This window comes from Neodiprion pinetum, chromosome 4 (genome assembly GCF_021155775.2).
Source record: "Neodiprion pinetum isolate iyNeoPine1 chromosome 4, iyNeoPine1.2, whole genome shotgun sequence".
Taxonomy (NCBI): domain Eukaryota; kingdom Metazoa; phylum Arthropoda; class Insecta; order Hymenoptera; family Diprionidae; genus Neodiprion; species Neodiprion pinetum.
In genome coordinates, this window is record NC_060235.2 from 37,691,243 (window position 1) to 37,704,207 (window position 12,965).

General features: G+C 37.0%; 4 protein-coding genes across 4 annotated transcripts; 2 read left to right on the forward strand and 2 right to left on the reverse strand.

Annotated features, from left to right (window-relative positions):
- The first annotated feature begins 12 nt into the window (after positions 1–12).
- LOC124216289 (formylglycine-generating enzyme) lies at positions 13–2,325 on the forward strand. Its single transcript, XM_046620618.2, has 4 exons — positions 13–766; positions 862–1,036; positions 1,280–1,463; positions 1,711–2,325. The coding sequence occupies exons 1-4, from the start codon at positions 223–225 to the stop codon at positions 1,864–1,866; spliced, it is 1,059 nt and encodes a 352-aa protein (XP_046476574.1). The 5' UTR covers positions 13–222; the 3' UTR covers positions 1,867–2,325.
- On the reverse strand, positions 1,048–4,580 carry LOC124216291 (SAP domain-containing ribonucleoprotein). The gene is made up of 7 exons (XM_046620620.2): positions 4,343–4,580; positions 3,795–3,891; positions 3,617–3,678; positions 3,208–3,438; positions 2,912–3,040; positions 2,747–2,818; positions 1,048–2,662 (listed from the first exon to the last, which is right to left on the reverse strand). The coding sequence occupies exons 1-7, from the start codon at positions 4,391–4,393 to the stop codon at positions 2,567–2,569; spliced, it is 738 nt and encodes a 245-aa protein (XP_046476576.1). The 5' UTR covers positions 4,394–4,580; the 3' UTR covers positions 1,048–2,566.
- A 1,597-nt stretch (positions 4,581–6,177) lies between these two features.
- On the forward strand, positions 6,178–8,826 carry LOC124217771 (male-specific lethal 1 homolog). The gene is made up of 4 exons (XM_046623812.2): positions 6,178–6,828; positions 7,281–8,044; positions 8,127–8,345; positions 8,534–8,826. The coding sequence occupies exons 1-4, from the start codon at positions 6,376–6,378 to the stop codon at positions 8,622–8,624; spliced, it is 1,527 nt and encodes a 508-aa protein (XP_046479768.1). The 5' UTR covers positions 6,178–6,375; the 3' UTR covers positions 8,625–8,826.
- A 1,374-nt stretch (positions 8,827–10,200) lies between these two features.
- LOC124217773 (actin-5C) lies at positions 10,201–12,886 on the reverse strand. The gene is made up of 5 exons (XM_046623814.2): positions 12,383–12,886; positions 12,168–12,302; positions 11,663–12,041; positions 11,101–11,336; positions 10,201–11,037 (listed from the first exon to the last, which is right to left on the reverse strand). Exons 2-5 carry the CDS (start codon positions 12,291–12,293, stop codon positions 10,648–10,650), a joined length of 1,131 nt encoding a protein of 376 aa, XP_046479770.1. The 5' UTR covers positions 12,294–12,302; positions 12,383–12,886; the 3' UTR covers positions 10,201–10,647.
- Positions 12,887–12,965: the final 79 nt, after the last annotated feature.

Here is a 12,965-nt window from a genome sequence, read left to right on the forward strand (position 1 = left end):
ACACGACGATAATGCGTCCGAACCATTGATAACGCGAGTTTGTAGATCACCAAATTCTACGCGGCCAATACTAGTTAGCCATCGATTCAGGATAATTTGTACCAAAACAATTGACAGCGGCGTTGACTGAAGAATATATCTTCAGTCAACGACAGCGGCGACGACGATTTCCATTCGCAGCGTCAAAAAGGGTTGTTGACGTCAGTCAATTGTTTTTGGAAAATGCGTGCCGTGTTTGTAGCAGTTTTAATCGTCCGTACTTTCCTTATCAAGGCTGCAGAATCTGAGGGAACGGATTGTCAATGCGGTAAAGTATTGAATCGAAAAACAAACGATCATCAGAGCGGCAAAACTGAAGGTTTCTGTTCCGCCGGTGAGAGTGAAGCTTGCACTGTCAAAGAGAATAAGTACGAACAGAGAATCAACGCTCACGATGGAATGGCGATGATAAATTCGGGCACCTTTGCCGTCGGTACAAACCAACCGATATTCGTGGCCGACGGTGAGGGTCCAAGACGAAACGTAACTCTGGACGATTTCTACATTGATGTTTACGAAGTTAGCAACAGAGATTTCGAGGAGTTTGCCAAGGCTACGGGGCATCGAACAGAGGCTGAAAAATTTGGGGATTCTTTTGTGTTTGAGGGATTATTGAGCGAGGAAACAAAGTCTAAGATAAACGAGGCGGTTGCTCAGGCACCTTGGTGGCTACCGGTCGAAGACTGTAACTGGCGTCATCCTGAAGGTCCTGATTCCGACATACTGGGTGAGGTTTTCTTCTATACATAGGTAGTCCGAAAAAATTGGTGAGAAGTAGACGCGCTTCGATCATCACAATCTTAAACACGTTCTCTATGACAGACAGAATGGACCATCCTGTGATTCACGTCTCTTGGAACGATGCCACAGCTTTTTGTAAATGGCGAGGCAAACGACTGCCTACGGAATCTGAATGGGAAGTTGCGTGCAGAGGCGGACTTGTAACTGAACGTCTTTTTCCTTGGGGTAACCGCCTCACTCCAAAGAATCAACACAGGTAAGCTAGTATTGGAATTACGATTGTTCGATTAATTTTTATTTCATTACATCCTCAAATTCGGCGACGCACATTCATTTTTAAATGAAAAATCATTGACAATTGCTTGATTATTCTTCTTTTTTTTTTTTGACAAAATACGCACAACACATTTATATGATTCTGTTAAGAAACATGTTACTTATCAATTATTTCTTTAATCTTATTACTAGTATAGAATTTTAATTTACTTTTTCCGTGCAGGACCAACATTTGGCAAGGAGTTTTTCCTAGCAATAATAGTGCTGAAGATGGATTTGAGGGGACAGCACCAATCACAGAATTTCCACCAAATGGTTACGGACTTTATAATATGGTTGGAAATGTCTGGGAATGGACTTCCGATTGGTGGGTAACTGAACACAGTGATAAACCTGAAAAAAATCCTGTAAGTATAACTTTCCTGTGATAACATACACCCAATACCCTTGCAAAAATGAATTCTATTCTAACACAGGAATGTTGCAATTGAAAAAACTCTCAAAAAAGCTATGATTTATTGCTAAATGATTGTCCTAAGTCAAGATACACAATTTCGAGTACTGGTATTCTTAATAGTTTATGCCAAGCACCTACATTCCATGTAATAATTGTAGTTAAATTTCTCAAATTCATGATCAGTCAACATTTTGTAGGTCGGACCGTCAAGTGGTACAGACAAAGTTAAAAAAGGAGGCTCATATCTGTGTCATGAGAGTTACTGTTACAGATACAGGTGCGCTGCGCGCAGTCAAAACACACCTGATACTTCTGCTGGCAATCTCGGCTTCAGATGTGCTATGTCGATTTAGCAATATCTGAATTGTACTTAGGTTAAAATATTTTGTAAATACTGGTACACATACGCATGATTGGATAAATTTTTATCAAAGTTTTGATTCTATTTTTAAGCCAGGTCCAAGTCTTCCAGAATAATGTTTGACGTTTAGTATACGTGTGTAAAGAATCATTTCGAAATATGAAGGGTTTACATTATTCCTCAGAAATTACGAACACGATTTTTGGAGCTCGAGATACAGATTTAAGTAGATTGTGATTGTAACCTCAGGTAAACTGTACGTATGGAAAAATGGTAATAAATTTTTCAGAAATTCCCAATCTATTATCAATGTTTCATTCAACGCAAGCACATTTTTGTGACAGCGATCAGCAGGTTATTTTGATTTTATAGGAGCCTCTGGACTTCATTTCCTATTACTAGAATTTATTTTCAGAGATTCCATAATTTTGGAATTATACATCAATAATGTTTGGCAATGAAAAAATTACCAATGCTATAATTTGATTTGATGTTTTTATTTTTTTTTAATTTATAAGTAAAATACTCTATTAGAAATTGATTAATCAAAAAATGTAAATATTTTCGATCCATATTGAATATTGAAAATTTCGTCTACTTTTTAATGACTGTTTGACTATTGGTTTCATTGAAAAAGAATTTCTTAAAATAACCTTAACCTAAAGTATTGTTTGAGTGTATGATATCGAGTATCATTTTACTATCTTAATTTTTTTTATGGGTTTTTCAATCGGCTTAACCTCACCAAATCTCGCTCGCCTCTTTTCTATTCTTGACTCCATTTCAGCCTATAAACAATAAATTATATGATTCATTTTAAAGGCATTTCACAGTAACTGATACACTGCATTGATTAAAAAACTGACACATACTTTTTCCATCACACTAGAAACCGAAGCGCCGAACCTTTCAGCTCTCTTTTTCAGCACCTCAAAGGTCGTATGCTGAAATTAATTATTCACGAGATTTTAATATCATCCCCAAGTTATAAGTGTTCCACGAATCTAACTGTCAAGCTGATTTTGTTCAAAACTTACCACTGGAACGTTTATAGATGCTGCTGACTTACTATTCTGCGTGTTTGAATTAAACCTGGCTGACCTAGCTTCTTTCTTTGCAGACTCAGATAGAGGGACACCAAATTTCTTAGCTCTCATTTCCAGTCTCTGTTCAAAAACGATAATTATCAGATGGTGGATGGATAGAGTATAAAATTTGCAAAATTAATTATTTTTTAACAAGTGCAATAGATGAAGATATTTAGAAGCTGTGAATTTCAGTTGAAAATGCAGGTATGTGACAATCACAAAAAACGTGTAGTTATCATTTTTACCTCCTTAACGCCCAGTTGAGAAAGTTTGATAACCTTCTTTTCAGGTTCACTTGTATCTGATTTATTATTATTCTCTTTTCCAGTTAGCTCACTTTGGATATCTTCGAGAATTGGATTACGATTCAGTACTATTTTTTTGGAATTCGCTGAGTTACTTTCTGTTGACAATTTTCGCTTTTTGCCCACTTCCTGTGAGTCGGGTTTACTAGAAAGTTCCTCTATCTCTTCATCCTACAGGTACATATCATTCATTTATAAAAACGGGAACAGATATACAAACTTGATTCAGACCTGGTAATGCATTATTATTTTAGTGAAGAAACATAATAAACCAATACATTTCAGAGTCTTATATTCGGAATATTATCAATATTTCTGAAAGCTAAAAGGACGTAAAAATATAACTTACTCCGAGAACAGCATCCTCATCTAATATTTCATCCGTAGTCTCGTCAAGTGATAAAGTCGAATCTGTGAAACAAAATATCGGTGGCTGTCAAATATTAAGTATTATTTAATGCAATTCATTAATCCTGGGTATCCTATAATTAAGCTAACGATTATGGTTTGCATTTTCATAATCCTACCTCCATGCATTGCTAATTGAAGTCGTTCTACCAGCTCGGTTTTATTTCCAGTCGTGGGCAGTCCTCGTTGCTTCAACTCCAACTTTAAATCTGCTACCTGTAATGAATGTCATCAATTGATGCATCAAAATTATTCCCTGCTATAATTAAGTACCTCTCAACTATCGAGAGGTTGGAAAATTGTATTCAAATTTCGAAGAATCTATAATCAACGTTATAAATAAAACCTGACACAGTTCAATCCATAAAGGATAACAGTACCCTTTTTTACAGTAAAAGATCTTTGAGACTTGAATTACTAGAATTTTTCAAGTTTGATTAGTGCACCTTCGAAGCAAAACGTGTTCAGCAATTTGACAACTTTCGGGATGACGATGGTTTCATATATGAAAGTTAAAACATATTACTATTCGAATGACAGAACTCAAAGTAAACTTTTTCCAAAATATAATCATTCAGGGTGCAATAAGATGGTTGGATTCGTTGAGGTTAACGTAAATATTAAATACACAATCGCCGCATGAAACAGTGCTAATGTATGCGCATACCTTCATCTTGGATAACTCGGTTAATCCTTTCTCGTAAGAAGAATCAGCCATAATGAATTATTTTTAATTACTAATTTTCACAAGCGGCAAAACTTTTCGTATTTTATCTCATTTATCACAGAGTTTTGGTACAGGTAAACGCAACAGAGCAAGCCAACCGAAATTCGTAACCACAGTTCGTAACTGTGAAATGTGAGAGGATACGAAAGACCGGAGGAACAATGGCGAAATATAGTCACGCTGATCCCGCCAGTCTCGACCAGTGGCATTTAGCCACACTGATTCAGCCCTGTTTTATCGGTGGCGCGCTTTCCGGCTTGACTGAATTTCCGTATGGCAATGCCGTACTCCATACTGACCAACGGAAATTAGCCTCGTTTCAGTTTTTCAAGTGAAATCTATTTTCCTTGTAGTACCGGGTCTGTTACGAAGATTCTAATTGCCAAAATCAATGTTTTTCGGAAGCTCAAAACAAAAACACTGTAACATTTAGAAACGTCGGGCTTTTCTCTGGCGCATCTGGCGGTTGATTGAAAAATAAATTTAGGCCATCTCTCAGCAATGTAAATAAGATAATTTGAGATTTGAAATCTGCGATAGATATTTCATCATTGGTAATTGCAAAAGTTATTCGAAAAGCAATATCTCGAACGGAAATCGAATTGAAAAATCGAAAGAGTGAATCAGTTCTAATGATTATGTATTTTCAACTAAGGCTGCACGTATTGCATTGATCGTGCCTGCGAATTCACTCGCTATATTCACAAAACAGCACTGATTTACTGCGACATGAAAGTCACGTAAGGCACTGATGAACAGAGTAAATCATTTGGTCTATAATTTGGAGTGAGATGACAGTCAATGAAAATTATTACACCCACAACTATTTGTGGCGATAAAAGTTCCAACCGCAAGTGTCGTGCCGATTTATTTATTTATTAACTCTTTAATCTCTTGCCGTTATAATACAACGCCAGGTGCAGATCCGTCCACACGGTGAACGTCAATTTTCTGATATTTTTTGATAAACTAAGTTCTACATAACATTAATATGATGTTTACACAAGCCGCCAAAAATTCGCTCGAGAATTACGACAAAGCGTTTCATCGGCACGCTTTTCACGTAACCTTAGCTGAACCCATGTCACACGACATCCACACTGGTCGGCGGCGTCGCATTAGGAATTGGCGAGCTAAGACGAGACACAGTCTCAAAGGACAACGGTTTATGTACGTGACGCGACAAACGAAATAAACGAAAATGCTACTCCAATTCACAACCACAATCACAGATCAAGCGGAACGTATCTTGAGACCGTTCCTCGGCATCGATATCGAATTGAAATTCGCATTTCATTATAATATAGCTGTCTTGTAAACGTAATATTTCCGCATGAATTGTAGTAATTGAGTCTTATATGTATATAGTAATGAGTTTAATAATTACTCATTAAAGTACGGCATATTTGATTAATAAAAAACATCGCGCTAAAGACTGATGATCTGGAATGTGCTGCACTCTATGCGAAGCTATCAGTGAACATCCTTCTCAGCAGTTGTAGATTTACCTTGCTGTAAAATTTCTATTGAAAGGCATATCCGGAGTATTTTTTTCGTCCGAGCTTCCAAGAGCTTGATTAATGCATCGAATAGGTTGTCCATTCGTTACGATTATTCGTAAACGTGGAGAGCGGGAAGAATCTCGTCGGATGAATTCAAATAAACGGGGCCAGCCGTGATTGACGGGTACGGAAATCACGTGGTTGCAATGGCGGGAAATCGTTGGAGTATTTCGAGCCGCGTACGCTTGGTGTCTCTACTGTGAGAACGCCGTCGGCAGAGTTTTGTCAGTAAACATCTCGAGCCAGGGTTAAAATTGAGGGTGATATCGTGAGAGTTTGTCTATTTTGTAGAGTGAAAAGATCATCGGAGTCTACGTAAGATTGTTTAATGAGTGTGGTTGGGCGCGTGGTACGCTCACTGCGGCCACAAATGATCAGGAAAGTTCTTAACGAGGTTGTCACGGAGGGAAAATGTCAAACACCTCGCCAGTAATAAATGGTGAAAACACTGGGAGCGTGGATTTTCGGGAACTGCTTACGGCACCTGGAACTACGGCTAGTGGAGTTAACGCGGCCGCGGCTCGTGCGGCATACAACATGGTTGCAGCAATGAGCGAACATTTATCAACTAACGTGAGGCAAAACGAGTTCCAAACCGCTGCCGAGGATAGCAAGGCGGGCATATTAAGCTTCCCCTGCGACTTCGACCACATGTACGCGAGTATGACAGACGGCGGTGCCCCGGCGACATCGGCACTCGGTGTCAGCCCCCTCCGCGGCAACGAGGCTCGTCACCATGACCTCACCGAGGTCAAGCACCTCAAAGAACTACTACTTTTACATCTGGACCTGATACAACAACAATCCGAGCAAATCGTTACCAAGGATAAACTATTAGCGGCTCTCAGGCAGGAGAATGAAACGGTATACAAGCAGATGTTCACTAGTACTAATTGAAGTGTCAGTATTTATTTACAGAGATATAACCGTATCGCTATTTCCCTACAAGTGACGCTCCATGTCGCTAAACATGCCTTGGACAACAAAGTTGTCACGCACATGCTGAAATGTCATTCAATAATCTCGCTTCACCGTCAAGGTCATGCTTCATGTACCTGCCGTTGGGTGGCGTTGTAACCGCTACGTACATTTGTACACATTACAATATTCACGTCTCTGACGCGTTTCCGATGACATTGCTCTGTCGGTAATGTACTCTCGCTCGGTACCGATAGCGTTTCACGCGGAATATTTAATTACCTAAATTTGAACAACTTTGTCGAATCTACTGAAAATTCAACTTTTGTAGGCTTGAAAGTCCTCATTCCTGCTCAAAACTAATATTTCCTACCACGTCTTGATTTTGTGTATTTCAGCTGAAGTTGCGTTTGGAACGGATGGATAGACGAGTCAATCTACAAAAACTACGATCAGATGTAACTGAAAATTCTGTATTACCTGATCACGCCGGGGCTTGTTCTCCTACCAGTCTGAATTCACCAAATACGGCATCCACTAGTGATCATCAGAGGAATACTGAGTCCGAGAATAGCAGTCCTCCATACAACGAGAGTTTTAAAATACGTTTGAATACAAGCGGAGGTATAACTACAGTTAAACAAGAGCCGAGTGAAAATCATGTCAAGAATGAATCCAAGCATGAAACTTTTCGACAAGAATCGAGTAGCGACTCTCGACATGATTGGGAAATTAAGAAGAAAAGGAAGTCCGAATCTAGTACAACATCAATTGGAAAACGCAAGAGAGGTGTATCCTGCTCGTCGACAGTCAGTAATGACACAACTTCCACGATACCAGACAACAAGAGCGTGACTCACGAGAATGTTAAGAAGACGGATAAAAAGGGAAAATCCATTACTAAAAAGGAATCCTTTCTAACAACGGAAGAACATTATTTTACATCCATAGGTGAGCCCAACTACACGTTAAGTCTGTCGGAACCTGTGCCTTCAGATAATAGTGCTTCTCTGGAGGTCCCAAATTGGAGGGTTAAAGTTTACACCAGCTGTTACACAATGGAGGGAACAGAAAACTTAGATGATGAAATATTTAACAAAAGACATCTCAAGTTGGAAAATGATGAAAGGCGTCGAAAGAGATGGGACTTTCAACGGATAAGGTAAGTGACAAATATTTTCCTATTTTGAATTTATATACGAATGGCAAGTTTTTTTTTTAAAACATTCAATTTTGATTTGCAGGGAACAACGGCATATCGAGAAGCTAAAACAAAGACAAGAACGTCAAAATCATCAGGCAACATGTTATAATACGAACCACACCGGACCATGCCCAACGCTACCGGCAGAAGAGGCAGTAAGCACATTGTGGCCAGAACCAGAGCAAATTCAGGGACTTCAAGTTGACTCACGACTGCCAGTTACTGCGTTTGGTGTGCCCATTCCCACCTTTACCCCAACGTAAGTTTCCTTGTAGTGCTAGAAATAGTTTTGATTTCAAATATAGTAACAGCAGTGATCCTAGATTGTACGACTTAACTTTAATCATTCATCTAGAGTCAGACTGAAAGTTAATCTGTGGAAAAACAAAAAAACAGGCCTAAAGCATATACTATCTTGTTAAAGTTCATTTACTGTTTGAATTACAGTGAATTCTCTTTACCATGGCTACATACAGCGAGGTCGAAGAATCGACGCACCAAACGATCTACAGGTAGAAGAAAATCTTCTAGAAGATAAGCTGGCACAGCGACAGGCTGAACTTGTTTTTAATCTAATTACTATTTTAAAACATAGCTGTAGCGACGTCTTCTTAATGATTTGTTTTTAACTCTGAAGTGCGTTATTCCTGCAGTGTTAAATAGGGCACCAAAGATGTTTTTACTCTTTATTTTTAATGAACGCAATGTACTAAATCGATAAACTACTGTTATCGATTCAATTTTCTACAATTTTCTTCATTTACAATCACGCCCACCTGCCACTCATCGATGTGTGTAACTCAACGCACGATTAAGATCATTTAATTTTACAACTTGATTTAGGTACCTAACATTTATCCATTTATTTGTAATATCTTGACGTACGTCGCAAAAATTTGATAAACTGATGTTCATATTCGAATGTAACTTTTCTGTAAAGCTTTGTAAATTATTACTTTTATTGTTGTATAAAAAAAACATATCATTTGTTTTAAGCTCTTTGATTCATTCGGTACATTTTAGACAAATTTGGCTTCATCAATTATTACAGTATCATTTTTTTTTTTTTTAACTTGAAACACATGTATAAAAGATACAAATGAAACTATATAGTATTAGCATACTATACACGTGAGAAAATAATGTAATGATTAGTGGTTAGAAATGGTCGTAACTAATTAAAATACAAAATTTAATATTTATCGCACCCTTTAAATTCTTTTAAGACGTAATGTTTATAATAATTTTTCATGATGAAACTCAATTCCCAGTTACTGCAAACAACGACAGTCATCCAAATCATAAACCAGTATCATGAAATCAACATTACAGAGGATTTTTTAACAATAATTCCATATTCTTACACGTGATAAGATTGGATGATACAAGTTCTAATAACGTTGGTTGTTTTGGTTGTCTTCAATAATTAAAATATTTCAAAGTGATACATCATGAGGAGGGATTGCAACTGTTACCTCTGGCAATGTCAGTCGAAGACGACAAAACTGAAATATTCATGTTCAAATTTTATCTTGTAAGTCTTACCTCTCATATTCTTTTAAAGCACTTTTTTCCCAAGTAATAAGATTTGCAATTTTTATTGTTAAAAATCCAAATGCTGGGCTCAAACTAAGTTTAAATGACTCAAACTGTGTTAATGTAACTGATTATAATTTTCACACTGGATTAACAGGACAATTGGACAATGGACCATTGAACTACCAAAAATCATAACTTATATGACTATAACAATGATCAAGACGTGTATTCAAAACATACAAAAACTGGAATCAGTATTTCGACTATATAATTATTTAATATTCTCAAATAAATCGGTCATTACTGTTCTACAGAAAACATGACCTGACTAAAGGGAGGGGGTTAAATTCGTAGCATACAACTTGACATCTAAAAAAATCTATACAGATTATCTGGTGTGGTTAATTATGTTAGTATGATAATGTACTAATCAGAAAACAAGTTTTAATTTAGTTTCAATATAAAATACAATCTATACGTTATGTAAATAGAGTAAACTATGATGAAAGAGTAAAACCATACATAAAAAAAAATTATTCGGGTCTTGTGCATAAATTTATAAAATTTTTATTTTTTTTATCATATTGTTTATTGGTTCAAATTTTCATATGCTGTATAAAATCGAAATCAATGAATATAATAACCTGAGGTGTTGACGTGTAACAATATATGGTGTGTCAATTTCAGTAATAAAAAATATTGCAGCAAATTTTTGATTCCCTGTAGTAGATTAAACTTTACTGATGTTATAAATCAAACTGTCGATTAACATAAAAATTGCGAAAACTAATCCTTGTTAAGGTAATCAAGGTTTTCTTACGTTAATGAAGAAAATATTTCCTCTTCACAAGTAAAAAGTGATATTAACAATGTGCAACAGGATAAACAATTGAATTTTTCATACAAGAATGTCGTTCGCTGCTGCATTCGAAATTGGGTTTTCTTACATAATATACATTTTTATTAGGTACACATTGCTAACTTCATTGTACAATTGATAACGAAACAAGAAGAATTGAGCCTTAAAAACATTTTCGATGTACAATAGATGCACCTGATTCATCATATTCCTGTTTAGATATCCACATTTGTTGGAAGGTACTCAAGCTTGCAAGAATAGATCCTCCGATCCATACCGAATACTTTCTTTCTGGTGGTGCAATTATCTTTATTTTCATAGTCGACGGAGCCAGAGCAGTGATCTCCTTCTGCATTCTGTCCGCGATTCCAGGATACATTGTTGTGCCACCAGACAGTACAGAATTGGCATAGAGATCTTTACGAATATCAACGTCACATTTCATAATGGAATTATACGTAGTTTCATGAATACCACATGCCTCCATCCCTAAGAAACTTGGTTGGAACATTGCTTCCGGGCAACGGAAACGTTCGTTACCGATTGTTATGACCTGGAAAATAGAGTTCCAAAACAGTGTTCTATTTCAGTAGTTTCCATACTGGCGTTATCTTACCTGTCCGTCGGGCAGTTCGTAACTTTTTTCTAAAGCACTGGACCCAGCAGCTGTTGCCATTTCCTGCTGAAAGTCTAGAGCTATGTAGCAAAGTTTCTCCTTAATATCCCTCACGATTTCCCTCTCAGCAGTTGTTGTAAAGGAATATCCTCTTTCGGTCAAAATTTTCATCAGATAATCGGTTAGATCGCGCCCAGCCAAGTCCAAACGTAAAATTGCATGTGGCAGAGCATATCCTGTATTACAACGCAAGTTATTCATTGCAACATTTATATCGACACAAACTAATATTAAGATGTAAGAACTAGCATTACTCGTAATCGACATTATAACTCTAAGCCAATGGCGCTACACCAACTATTATTGCTCTTGATACTACCTTCCTTTTATAATGGCAACGATCACATTGGATTACATCTTATAATAGAATCTAAACGTTATAGAAGATAATTTTAAATTACTGTACATGCTGATTTAGAAAGTTAAGAATTACAATGACATTGAAAAAAATGTTGAAATTGTAATTTGGTTTATGTAACTATGACTAAACACTTCTTCTTACCCTCGTAAATAGGGACCGTATGCGATACACCATCTCCGCTATCCAACACTATGCCTGTGGTCCTTCCTGACGCGTACAGAGATAGGACAGCTTGGATAGCGACGTACATGGCTGGTGAGTTGAAAGTTTCGAACATGATCTGTGTCATTGTTTCGCGATTTGTTTTCGGATTTAATGGGGCTTCTGTGAGAAGTACAGGATGTTCTTCCGGGGCGATTCTGAGTTCGTTGTAGAATGTATGATGCCAAATTTTTTCCATATCATCCCAATTTGTAACAATACCATGTTCGATAGGATATCTTACTGTGAGTACCCCTCTCTTACTTTGAGCCTCATCTCCGACGTAACTATCTTTTTGTCCCATACCGACCATTATACCCTGGAAATATTGTAATAGTTGTTCATGAATAGACAAAAATGTGCAACATTACAGTCGAATCATTTGATATGATGTAGACTATTTGAATTTGAATACTACTGTGAAGTATTGGCAGACCAATGTTACCTGGTATCGGGGTTTTCCAACGATCGATGGAAAAACAGCCCTTGGAGCATCATCTCCGGCGAATCCTGCTTTGCACATGCCCGATCCATTGTCGACAACAAGTGCAGCCACATCGTCGTCACACATTTTAAAACACTAGAATATATAGATAACGTTTTAGTGAGACTTTGGGAATGTCAGTTAAAAAGTCAAAAAACATATACTTCTCAACTTACATCGCGTTTGTTTGGGACTAATGAAACCAACTGACTAGACAGTACACGATCCTTGTGGTATGTTAGTCTCTCGTAGAGTGCGGAATTGCAGTTGAGAAAGGAGTTTTATACGATCTCCCTTCTCCTGCTCAAATGCTGTTGCTGTAATCAGGTCTCATCCTGTCTCTTGATTCTTGTATGCTCCAAATATTAGGATCATCATTTTCAGCATACTTATGTGACGAACAATTATTTTCCATAAGCGCGAATTAAATTGTGTAAAAAGATTCATTTCTGTTTTGTTCACTGCAACTGGTGTACAATTGTATGATTGTTATTTGAAAAATTGCCTAGTAGTCAAAAGCTGTAAGTTAAGTTGCAGTTGATTGATGAATTATTTGAAAAAATGAATTATCGTTGCTGAAGCTGCTGTACAACTAGAAAATAATTATAAACACTATTAAATTTGACTGTCTTACTACCATATTTTCGTAATGATGCAATAGTAGATGTGACACAAAATTGATAGGGATCCCAACGACTATCTTTAAAAAAGTACAAAATAGTATATGCACCAATTAGTTAATTGCACTTTACCATATCG